General features: G+C 38.4%; 1 protein-coding gene across 3 annotated transcripts; it reads left to right on the plus strand.

Moving 5' to 3' along the window:
* The first annotated feature begins 2,597 nt into the window (after nucleotides 1-2,597).
* Nucleotides 2,598-12,545, plus strand: pde9ac (phosphodiesterase 9ac). Of its 3 annotated transcripts, none has more exons than XM_020654841.2 (20): nucleotides 2,598-2,760; nucleotides 3,092-3,266; nucleotides 5,161-5,231; nucleotides 5,541-5,618; nucleotides 5,923-5,966; nucleotides 6,085-6,139; nucleotides 6,434-6,504; nucleotides 6,835-6,922; nucleotides 7,017-7,098; nucleotides 7,206-7,280; nucleotides 7,379-7,465; nucleotides 7,558-7,662; nucleotides 7,883-7,965; nucleotides 8,232-8,388; nucleotides 8,507-8,620; nucleotides 8,868-8,972; nucleotides 9,085-9,213; nucleotides 9,309-9,404; nucleotides 10,778-10,860; nucleotides 11,582-12,545. In XM_020654841.2, exons 2-19 carry the CDS (start codon nucleotides 3,198-3,200, stop codon nucleotides 10,826-10,828), a joined length of 1,560 nt encoding a protein of 519 aa, XP_020510497.1. In that variant the 5' UTR covers nucleotides 2,598-2,760; nucleotides 3,092-3,197; the 3' UTR covers nucleotides 10,829-10,860; nucleotides 11,582-12,545. The 3 variants fall into 3 exon arrangements, with proteins under 3 accessions (XP_020510497.1, XP_020510510.1, XP_020510503.1); XM_020654854.2 differs by having other exon boundaries at nucleotides 10,784-10,860; XM_020654847.3 differs by lacking the exon at nucleotides 10,778-10,860.
* Nucleotides 12,546-12,963: the final 418 nt, after the last annotated feature.

The following is a 12,963-nucleotide window of genomic DNA, read 5'->3' on the forward strand; positions in this document are numbered from 1 at the left end:
TTTGTGGCTGTCATCAATTTTAAAACATTCTGAATGAAAACCATGAAGAAAAAAAACTTGGTTTAGCATCTTATTTTGTTTTTATCAGTAATATACACACATATAATAAAGATCTTTTCTTTTTTTGCGCTTTTTGGGGGAATGAATGTATGCTGCCATGCTGAGCTCAATGTACTTCTATTCCAGTCCACTAGGTGTCGCCCACACATTTATTTTTTAATCCTCAAATTTGAAGGGAAGAGTTCTAAATTGGAAGGTTTACTTGTAAATGTATATTTTATCTAGCCCTTATGTCAATAATGTATTTCTTTATACTTGAAAGGGAAGTAGTTGACAGGAGACTTTTTTTTAAAGGTATATCTCTCATGTTATGTTTGCACTGCCTTTTACATTTAGCTTCACCTAAAGATGTCATCAATGAGTGACTGCAGACAAATGAAATAGTACATCTTAAATGAAATGCAGAGGTAATTTAGGATCCAGCCGTTTGGACAGCACTTACAGGTCTGTCTTACAATCAGTATCGGTCATTACAGGCTTTTAATTGATTTTCCATTTCATCTCGTCTTGATTGTGCACGAAACAGTGGCTTAACAGTATGTGGAAGCCTTGAATAACAGAAAGAACTACTTGATTTGCTGTTTATTTTTTCTTCAGCACCCTTCATACTGCTGCTAGTGTGCCTGGAATAACGACATCTAAAAAATTAAAGAGTGAAAGATGTATTCAGAAGAGTGGTGCAAGCCTGTGAAAGGCTATACTAATGCACACAAATGCAGCCGCACACCATGGCCTGGCCCCGCCATTATTATCAGGATAATGTGTTCCCTTTACAGGTCCAGCTGGACACCTTTTGTCATGAAAAGCTGCAGGATTTTATTCATTTGCTTTTATCCTGAAATCTATCTTCTGTTACTAAAGGTGTGATGAGTCTTGTGGTTACGTCAGCATATTAGAGCTGCCCGTTTTGATCTGAGCTTTGCTGTCTTTGTTCTATTTGAAACAAAATGTATTCGTGGGCTCATGAATATACATACAGCATCATGGACAGGGACATGCAAGCGCACAAATATGTGCATAATCACTTGTGGTTTACAGTCAATGGAGAAATTAAATGTCCTCTGATAATGAAAGTAATCCATTCTTGCTGGGCTTTGAAATAGCTTTTCATCTATTCGGATCTTCCGCTCTCTTTCAGTCATACAGTCTGACCGTCGTGTTTCAGTTCTCCTCCAGTGTAGCAGAGGAGCCTGGAAGCTTATTAAACTCTTGGGAGAAAGATCTAATCTGCGTGCATACAGTGCATGTGTATGAGTCTATCTGTAGGGAATAGGTATCCTATGAGTTGAATAGAGCTGATGCATGATGCTCTCCAGCTAAAATTAATGACTTCCTTTCTCCTGCCTGGTCAAGCCTTATCACTAATGTCCCTGTTCACACCAACCTGTTGAGGTGGTATTCCCAGTAGAGGAAGGTGTCTATATTGTTAGAAAGCTCTTATCTAGCCTATTCTAGTGTGTCTTGTCAGGACCTGCAGTGGTCCATTAAATGTGGATAGTAGAGCAATGGCTTCTTTAAGTTAATGATGTAGGGAGAGTGAATAGAGCTCTGCCAGGAATCATACATGATGTATCTTGTTCAGACTGTAAAGTCCCAAAAGTTCATTTTGGAATATGAAAATTTACTCAAATTTACTTAACAAGAATAAGCTATGATATTTGATTATGATGTGTGTTTTAACCTATATCTATTTAATTATTGACTGAGTCAATTTTAAATTGTTGCCAAAAATAAAAAACACTTTCCTCAAGTGTTCAGCCGAACTCATCTGACCAAACCATCTGCCGGACCTGCTCTCAAACATGAAGTGGATGAGTGGACTGGGGAAACACACACACACATACACAAACACAAACACACACACACACGCACGCACGCACGCACACACACACACACACACACACACACACACACACACACACACACACACACACACACACACACACACACACAGAAACACACACACACACACACACACACACACACACACACACACACACACAAACATGTCCATAAAAAAATAAAAAAATACATATTAATCAATATGATATGCAAACAAACAAATGTATACCTGAATACAGAATTCGTGACAGAATTAATGTATTTACACAAAATTAGGGACCACCTCGTTTAGAAGTGGAGTCCCCCCTGATAAGATATCATTTTCCATGTATCGTTGAGTGCTATAATCAGCACTTTGTTTGTGCCCTGCTGACCTTTAGGGCAAGTAATAATCATTTTTTTCAATAGGACCCTGGTATAATACAATTTTAAAGCCAGGTTTCAATCTGATAACACTATAGTACACACTTTAGCTTCAAAATTTGATCAAGCTGAATGTTTTTTCTCCTTTCATACCCAGTGAATTAGACTATGTAGATAAGGAACAGTGCAGGTAAGAGCCCTGCACCACTTAAGACATTAGGTTTCTTTTTTTTCTCTCCATAGCAACCGTCTCTTGGAAACCATTAAGAGTGTCTGTTGTATTGATATTACTCCATGCCCCCTCAACTCCCTCATACGTACCCTTCCTCACCTACACCATCACGCACATCCTCTCTCTCTATCTCTCTCTCTCTCTCTCTCTTGCTGTAGCTCTTTCTTTTGTCTGCTTGTTTCTGAGCATGTGAGTCAGCTGCATCCTCAGCACCTGGGATTTATCCTTCAGTTTCCAGAGGGGGTAGCTGCATCGCTGACTCTGTGAGTTTTACACATTTGTTGCTGTTGATTTTTGTCAATTCAATAATTATTGCTTTATAAACTCTGTAAAGTTATTCTTTATATATATATATATGTGTGTGTTACTCTACGTTTTGCATCAGTACTCCTTTGCCTTTTTGTTTCCTTTTTACTAGAAATTTCCGAAAAGTAAAAAGTTTGTTATTTACATTTTGTTCAATTGCAAATCATAATCTGATGCTGTTTTTTTAATCTCTCCGTAGGTCGTGATTTAGTGTTTTTATCAAGCATGTGTGCACTATCTTCTTGAATGAGAAAAAATATTATGTTTTCACCTCATCCATTTCTTTAGTGGCGCCTCAGGAAAACACCCTGGTTACCGGCTCTGCAGGTTTGCTGATTGGGGCTCTATAAGCCAGAATCTCTTCAGGTGCATTAGAGGGGAGAGGGAGGTCAACATGGGCTCCAGCTCCTCCTCCTACGCCCCTAAAACCATTTACCTGGATGTAGATGGGAAAATACAAAAGGTGGGTCCAGTTCCAGGGTTTATTTAAAGAGATCTTTAGTACTTAAAAACACAAAAAAATTTTTTATCATTTATTGTAAAAGTATGTTCCCTCCTATTGTTAATGAAGCATTTTGGCAGAAACATATTTTTAAAATGTGTTTTCAGCTGAGTAGAATGGACATGTTGGATGTAGAAGAATATAGTTAACTTCACATAATTTCATAGTCTCGTAAATCTGAATATGATGAATAACAAATGCAATGATTTCAATTACTTTATTTTTTTTTTACCTTGCAATTAAACGTTTTTACAAAGTTATATGATGAAAATAAACATTTGATATTTTACATTTGCTATCAAACACAAAATTCAAATATTTGGCAATACGACAATCCGAAATGAAATGCATTCTCCAGTTTGATAAAAAATATATTTTTATTAATGGGTTTTATTTTAAAACCATCTCTACACAATTTTAACCACAGCAAATAATAAGTCCAGTTTGTAAGATCCCTTCTTATCACATGGCAGGTTTTCCCAGTGGACACACCTCACCTGCGAAGGTGCTTCAATTAGAAGCTGATTCAGAGCAGGTTGTGTTACAGGTGTTTCTGACATAATCAAACACCTGTTGTCAACAACTTTAACTGTGGTGTTAAAGCTCTGGATTATATGTGTGAAAATATGAATCAAGATCTATTTCTATCTTTACATGTTAATCAAGTTAAGACTTAAATCGGTGATGATATAGAAAAAAAACATGAACGGAATAATATGTCGGCTACTTATGTGAGCTTTTCAATCATAATGAGAGTAGAGGAACAGCTTTGAAAACATTTTAACAGTTGTCACAAATGGTTTAAAGCTCGAGTCTCATGTTTCAGCGTTCCTAACATACTGACATTCAAAGAAATGGAGCACTTGGTGATCTGGTGATGTAGAGTGCGGTTCAAGTACAAAGCTGGAGATGACACATGTCTATTCAAGAGCCCCGAGCCCACGGCCTGAGGCTGAATGTTTGTCTGCTACACCTGCTCAGCTTGAGATGAAAGATCACAGTTTGTGAACAGGATTTCTGGGCTAGCACGGACTCCATGGGAAGATTTGATACTCTCTTGAGATATACTGTAATAAACAAGGCCTCTAAACTGGGCTGATTGCATAACAGGCATGGATAATTTAGCTCACAGTCCAGCTGTCCTTCTCTTCTTCTTATTGCTCTCTCTGACCTTACTGGTCAAGAGGGTGGTTCCTCTGTAGAGACGGTCATCTCTCAACTGGAAGGTTGGGGGTTCAATCCCTTGCTCCTGACGTCACATGTTGAAGTATACTTATGCAATACAATGAACCCCAAATTGCTCTATCTGCATAGCCAGCAGCGAGAGAATGCATTTGAAATAGTAATAGTTTGGCACTTATCGTAGCAGCCTCTATGTATAGTACACTACAAATACATTGTGTGTGTATGTGGTGTAAATGAGTTAATGTGAAATAGTGTAAAAAGCGTTTTAGGTGGTCAGAAGACTACGTATAAAGCGCTATACAAGTCCAACTCATTTACCATTCAACCATAATAAGGAACCGACTTTACATTCCCATGTGACACATTTGTCTACAAGAGACATGAAATTTGATATCCTTTCCACGCTGACAGAACACAGAGGCCTTAAAGCAAAAGCACAGCAGCTGTTTGTGTGCAGGTGTGCTTGTGCAAAACATGGAAACAGATAGCTCTGTTACCAATTTGTGGGTCACGGTTTGTTTTAATTTAAAAAATGTCTCTGATCAGTGAATTAACCCTCAATCAATGAAAATCTTGAGCTTCTGCAGTTATTTCATTAAAGTTAAAAAGATAAATGAAGGGAGCATTAGACTTGTTGCAGAGCAGGTTGAGAACCGTTTTGATTCCGCAGGTGGTGTTCAGTCGGCACTGCAGCCCATGTGACATCAAGGAGCTTCTGTGTTCCTCTTCCAACATACCCAGGTTGGTAGTTTTTTTCCTCCCTTTTTTGTTTTTGTACATCTATTAAGATTTATTCCTATGGAGATTACATCAGTCCCTATCTATGGCCATGGGAAGATTCTGCAAAGCAACCACTATTGTGCATTCACACTTGCATGTCATTAACCGTGCTAATGCTGACGAGGATAAGTGATGAGTGAACTCAGCTGCCCTTCAGTCTTTCACTAGACTCAAACATTTTCATTGATAGTATATAAAGCATTAAAGAGAGTTCTAAGAACGTACTGTCTTTCCTCTTGATATATTTTGTTTCTTTTACTCTCAATTCAGGAACACTGCTATCATGATGGTAGACCCAGAAGGGGCCTTGGTCTCCATTGATCCCACCATGCCCACCAACTCCCCAAAGTAACGAATGATGACGTTTGTTTTTATAGTGATTATCACATTGTATGATTTCTCTTATCTTAGCTTTTTCAAACGTTCCCCTCATCTTACTGCTTTCCCCCAATAAATGTAATAAACTTAGGTCATGATTATTTAATGACATATCACTCTCACCTGAATAATAATTTAGAAGCTGTTAAGGATCTTTATGTACTAAATAATAAAAGCAAAACGTGATGTTTGAGGTGAAAATGTAAATTTCTGCAGAGGCAATGTACAGAAAGTGTTCAGCTGATAAGTCATCATTTCTCCTCTGCTCTCACAGCTCTTTGTACAAAGTTGTCCCTCTGTCTACTGGTAATCTTGGAGGTAAATTGAGAGCAACAGTTTTATTTTTCTGTAGTCCACCGACACAAACAGATCATGTACAACAACAAATATAAAAGTGTAATTGCTGATGATAACCTGGATTTAATTATCTCTGCAGATAAGGAGGACATGTTTCAGAACGTGCTCTCCCAGGTGGCTGATCAGTTCAGCAGGTAACACCTCTGTTGTTTATGTTATGTTGTGTTATGTTATGTTATGTTATTGCTGAAGCCTGCCCGCCGTTCTACTCTCACACATACCTCACACACACATACCTGGCAGCACTGACTCTCAATGATAATACATGCTGCTACCCACAGAGGCACGTTAAATCAGGCAATACGATCTTTCACCATTTTGTCGGCCCCATTACAGTCTTATGTTGTCCTTAAATTGCCAATGGCCCATATGAAATCTTTGTCATTCATTTCCCCCCCCCCCTTCCTAATCACACTTTCTGATCACAGAGCTTTTCGCATCAACGAATTGAAGACTGAGGTCACCAACAGGCTAGCAATGCTGGAGAAGAGAGTCGAACGTGAGTGGTGCAATTTCCTGTACAATTTTTAAACATCCATAAAATAAGAAATTCAGCTAATGGAAAAAGATTCTGTAAGCCAGTGATTCACAAAGTATGGTGTGGGACCCCTAGGGGTGGCCTGAAGTTATGACGGGGTGGCTTAACAATGGCTTAACAATCATAGCAAATCAAGCAAACTGTTTTTCACTGCTAGCAAAACATGGACATTTTTGTGAGAGGACTTCCAGGTAAATGTAAGGCTAAAAATGAATATTCACTAGTAGTAAAAGTTGGTGAACCACTGCCTTAAGACACAAGAAACTTAGCTTTCTTGTTGTCCTCTAACAGTGGAGGGTTTGAAGGTGGTCGAGATCGAGAGGTGTAAAAATGAACTGAAGAAGCTTCGAGATGAGATGACTTCAAGAGGTGGTGGCAGGTGAATAAAAAAAGTTATAGATATATAAGTGAAATGGTACAGGAAAACAAATTATTGATTTTGTTGATTGAATTTTCTTCTCCTTTAAATTCAGAGTAAACTGTCCATGCAAATACAACTTCTCAGATGACGGAAAGAAGGTCACTCCTAGACGAGATGTCCCCAATTACCCAAAGGTATGTCCACCAGGAGTAATACCTTAATTACTGTTAGATAAAGTTAACTTCATTCATCTGTACAGAGTCTTTTGAAGTTCTGATGGCCTTCTTTATTGGCATTACAGTACACACTGTCTCAGGAGACTATTGAGGCACTCAAGAAGCCAACATTTGATGTCTGGCACTGGGAACATAACGAGGTTTGTTGATATTGCCTCTAAAAAACTCAATCAGCTGTTTCCATTCCATGTTAACCCAAGAGAGTCTACAGTTCTTGGCTCTTCTTTTGTGGCTGCAGATGCTGAGTTGTTTGGAGTACATGTACCATGACTTGGGACTGGTGAAGGAATTCAACATGAACCCCATTACACTCAAACGCTGGCTGGTGAAGCATACTTTATTTGTACACTGCTTTGTTGGCTGACTCTACTTCACTTTGAAAAGCCACTCACTCAATGAAAATTATTCTCTCTTTAGTTGGCAATTCAGGAAAACTACCGTATCAACCCTTTTCACAACTTCCGTCATTGTTTCTGCGTCAGTCAGATGATGTATGGGATGATCCACCTCTGCAACCTACAGGTACAATGCAAGCTTTTTGATAAGGGTTCATGCATGCATGTCAAGTTCATTATACAAGGGAATGATCCTCCATGTTCACCGCAGAAAACTGTCAGAAATCCACCCACACAATGACACATTAGTCAAACTTCTGTAGAATAAAATAATAAATTTTTCACACTAATAATCTTTCCGTTTGTATTACGGTAATTTACATTTATCATTTACACTGTGTTTCCAGGAGAAGCTGACTCTCACAGATATGGGCATCCTAATGACAGCTGCAGTGTGTCATGACCTGGACCACCCTGGCTACAATAACACGTAAGACTCACTGTCCTTTCTGTAGAGGTGTTGAAAGAAAGGGTAATGCGGATGCCCATTGACCCCAGTTTGTTTTGACATCTTCTGCACAACACTGATGTCAATGAACTGTGAAACTAGTTCAGCATGAACAGAGTGTAGGTATGAAAACATTCAGATTATCACCATGTTTTTGTCAAAGGTTTCAGACAGGCGAGGATTGTCAGGTAAGCTTTATATGAATGAACTGTCCATCCATGCATTCACCTGTGTCATCCATCCATCAGTTACCAAATCAATGCCCGCACAGAGCTGGCAGTGCGCTACAACGACATATCCCCCCTGGAGAACCACCACTGTGCCGTGGCCTTCCAGATCCTCTCTCTGCCGGAGTGCAACATCTTTGCAAATGTGGATCCAGAGGCGTTTAAACAGATCCGACAGGTGAGATGAAAAGCTCTAGTATTTACATGTAACTTTGAAGACTATGTGGGTTATAACAAATAAATTAAGGCAAACACATTTAAAAATCTCAGCTGTTTTTTTTTTTATATATTTCTAGGCGATTATCACCCTCATTCTGGCCACAGACATGGCCAGACACGGGGAGATACTAGACTCCTTCAAGCACAAAGTGGACAACTTTGACTTCACCAATGAAGAGCATGTGACCTGTGTACGTATACATTATGGCTGACAAGGTCAGCTGTTTACTGCCCTGCACATTCAAGATGTGTCCTCAACATTCCTTTATCTGTCAACTTTTCCAAACAGACTGTATTAATGTAATTGATAAAGTAGATACAAGAATACAGTAGATGTCCTGAAAAAAGGTTATCCACTTTAATGATAATAAGGCTTCTTATCCTGGTTTTGTTTGGAGTACTGCATGCTCGCTTTGACAAGTGTGTGTATGATTGCAGCTGAAGATGGTTTTGATCAAGTGCTGCGATATTTCCAACGAAGTGAGGCCAACTGATGTCGCAGAGCCTTGGGTGGACTGCCTGCTGGAGGAGTACTTCATGCAGGTGACTGAAATAAAGACATTTCAGGTCGACTGATAAAGGACAGAGTACATACAGCTGATTGTGTTACATTTTTCAGAATAACATGAAAGTATTCCACTTGTGTGCCTCCCAGAGTGACAGGGAGAAGTCGGAGGGTCTCCCCGTGGCTCCCTTCATGGACAGAGATAAAGTCACCAAACCCACCGCTCAAATCGGATTTATCAAGTTTGTTCTCATCCCAATGTTTGAGACTGTCATGAAGGTAAGATAATGTGTGTACAAGTGTTCCTCGATAAATACACAAACTGATAAACAAGTGGGCCTAGGGCCTAATGCTTTCACTGTGTTGTCCAACAGCTTTTCCCTCAAATAGAGGAGATCATGGTTCAACCTTTGAGAGACTCTCGTGACCACTACGAGGAGCTGAAACAGATTGATGATGCTATGACAGAGGTAGAACCTATTCTATCAATCTATCTATCTATCTCTCTATCTCTCTCTTTCTCTCTCTCTATATCTATCTCTCTCTCTATCTATCTCTGTGTAATCCCCTGACACTCAGCAAAATAGAGTAATTAGTAGTAAATGTTCTTGTTTGGTAAGTAGCATAGCTAAAGTCACTACGAAATGAGTCAAACACACAATCAAACACACATCAGTTCCCAGCTGAAATCTCACGTGTAGGATTGTTTTCGATGTAATACCGAAAAGTTGTGGTTAAAATGGTTTGGATATCAGTGTTAGTGTTAGTAAGTTTTCTGAGTGAAACTACACATATTCTTTTTATGAAAGAGATGAGAAGTATTATCATTTCTTGTTCAGGGGGCTAGCTACAGCTAGCTGCAACATGTTAGCTAAGCTTAGTATAGCAAAGACAGGAAACACAGGGTAACAGCGAGCATTTGATTATATCTGAAAAAATTATCTTCTTGAAATTACAACAAAAAGAAAAAAAAACAAATTCTGTGTTACAGTAAATGACCAGTGTGTGAAAGTCAGAGGGCACTTGCCTAAAGGAATCATGACACTAATAAATACACATGTTTTTATAAGTGTAGAATCACCTGAAAGTAAACCTTATTGAGGTTCTGTAACCTTAGAACTAGCTTTCTATCATAAACACAGTGAGAGTATGACCTTTTCCACTCAGTCTGCCATGTTGAACAGCCATGTTTTTACAGAAGCCATGAATGGACAATCCTGCTAGCTAAGCTGTTTTAGTATGTGTGTATGTAGCAGCTTCATCAGCATAAATTTGCAGGTTTATCTTTTTAACTCTGCTGATAGATCATTGATGTATCAATTAAACAGTAAGGGGCCTAATACAGAACCTTACATCTATTGTCACGTCATGTGGCTAGTCAATGGACCGTTATCTTTTACACATTGCTCCCATATGATGCTAGAGTTAAAGATGGCTAATTAAATCTGTGGAAAGTAATCAACGCTTATAATCATAACATTGTGACCAGATTCTTTCTTTGGGGTTTTAGTGATTTATCAAACTATTATTCTTTGCTTTTTCTTAAGGCTTCTATCATGCAGTAAAATGATATGAGCTCAGGGTATATTAGGTCCCAACATCCCTGTGGGGACATAAATAAAATTTGTTTTTTAAAAATGGTAATAAAGCAGGTTTACTGCTGTAAGGAGGAATTATGTAAACCACAAATCAAATCAATCTACTAAGTTCAATTCAAGCTATTTAACTGGGCCGGGCAAAAAACAAACAAAACAATCAGTGATGCACCTTGTTTTTAGCTGGGTGGGGTCACACTTGCGTCAAACCACTTGCTAACATAAAGGTGTGTCTTTTGTTCAATGAGGCACAGAAGAAAAAAACTGAAAATATGTCATTAGGCGGGAAGAAGAAGTAAACTCTGCAGTGAGTGAGTCCAGTGGTATATGTGTAAGTAAAAGACCCTGACTCCTTGGTTGTGCTTAAGTGTTAGTTTAATGAGTGCACTCTGTCTCTGCCTCTCTCCTGCCTCCTCACAGCAACTCTGCTCTTTACTGTAGCCAGACCTTTATGAATGAGCAGCACTTATATCACTTTGGATTCCCCACTAAAAAAAATAAACAAGACGTTTAAATCGTTTTACCTGAGCCTAATATAAATAAGGATTAAACTAATAACTTAGGCAAGAGCTTCTATGGAGTGAAACCTTTAGATTTTTTTAAATGTACACTTTTTTGAGTCTGTATAAATAACAAATGTTATGATGGCGGAAACTAAAGTGCTGAAATTGCTGCTCATTTGTTTCCCTCTGATACAACATATATCCTTTTTTTTAAGTGACAACATACTAAACCCTCTTTTCTGTCATGTTATCTTGAACTTTTCCACGGATATGGACTGAAGTTGTCTCTGGACTCTGAGTAAGTTTTGACTTTCCACAAACAGGAAGGCCATTTCTCACTCATAGCTCTGAAGAGACAGCTTCATTCCAACAGTCTTTGTTTGTCATTGGTGATTACCTCCCTGTCTTCGGCGGTCGGGCATGGTTTGTGCTTATCTAGGCACAGCTCTCGGTTAATGAGTTGATGTGTAAACCTAGTTATTAGTTTTAGCTTTCCTCCTCAACTTGCTGCTGTGTCTCTCCGCCTCATCAAAGCCTTTATTTCTGCAGGGGTCTTCTTTCGTGTTCAAATTAAGGGCAGACTTTAAAAAACCTGACTGAGGCTTCAGTGAAGACGACCTGTGCCGCTCCCAGACGACAGATGGATCAGCCGGGAGAGAAACGAGACTTCATGACTACATACTGAACTAAACTTAGGCGTCAATATGGCATATCTTGAACTTTGACTTAGACTTTTTGCACTGGATGTAACAGAGAGGGACCCTGCGACCTCTCTGCATATTTAAGGTGTTTAGGTTGTTCTCTCTACTTTTCTCTTTTCATAGTGACTCAAGGGTGTGAAGGGCCAGTTTTTTCCAAAAACATAAAAAAAATTCACAGGTTGATTACCATGCATTTTGAAAGTATAAAATGGCGGCAGATAAAGCCTCATGTAGCAAATGTTTAGTAAAACATAAAGTAAAACAGTAAAACATTTCTGCAAACATAACCATTTGTTTCTTCCCAATTCATTAGAAAAACTGAAATGCACCAAAGTGGGATGTTTTCACCTCAATGTAGCAATATATGTTTGATTGATATGATGCACTGAGTGTTTTCCGTATAATTTGCACCTCATTTTCTTATTTGTTCACACATAAAAAGCAGTTCAGTAAAACAGCAGAAGTGTCTGTGTGTTCTTTAACCTCCATTTGTAATAAAGCCACGCAGTAGAGTGTTTTACCCAAAGTCTGACTGAGTTGTAGATGTTGAAAGGTTTGTTAGATTACTAAAAAAAAAAAATTGCAATAACAACGAGTGAAGCAGGATATATTTGATGCTGAAGAATATCAAGTGGAAAAACTCCTGCTGACTGTGTCCTTGTAATACCAAAATACAGGAATGATTACGCAACTACTGGATATAAACTGACCTCTCATGTGCTTTGAATGCCTGTACATGACATGTGTTATATACTGTAGATAAACATTTAATTTGATTTCCCCCCCGGATAATAAAATTTGCACAAAACTTTTTTTGTAGAGCTTTTAATTGTGTTACACAATCTTCACCTGTTCGCTCATTTGTCTGTTGCAACACATGATTAGAAGCTGTTCTGATTTTACAATTACAGGAATTTAAAGTTGTTCTTAAATGATCAGAAGAATCAGTAATATTGTGAAACTAAGAGCCAAGAAAATTTAGTACAAAACTTACACTTGAACTCTGATAATGTGTTATTAGACTGAAACAGACTGCAGTAAGTGCCTTTTTAGTTCCCTGTGGTCGTGTATACTGGTTATTTTATATAGCTACTAATTCATCATATAGTTATTATGTAAACACAGACATACTCACGTTAGTTCAATAGATTTTTTTTACTTTAATGTTTTTTGTACATCTTGTTTTACTTGTCACAAAACACTGTGTAACAATTTGTACATGCACGGTTA

Source organism: Labrus bergylta, chromosome 11 (genome assembly GCF_963930695.1).
Source record: "Labrus bergylta chromosome 11, fLabBer1.1, whole genome shotgun sequence".
In the NCBI taxonomy this organism is placed as follows: Eukaryota; Metazoa; Chordata; class Actinopteri; order Labriformes; family Labridae; genus Labrus; species Labrus bergylta.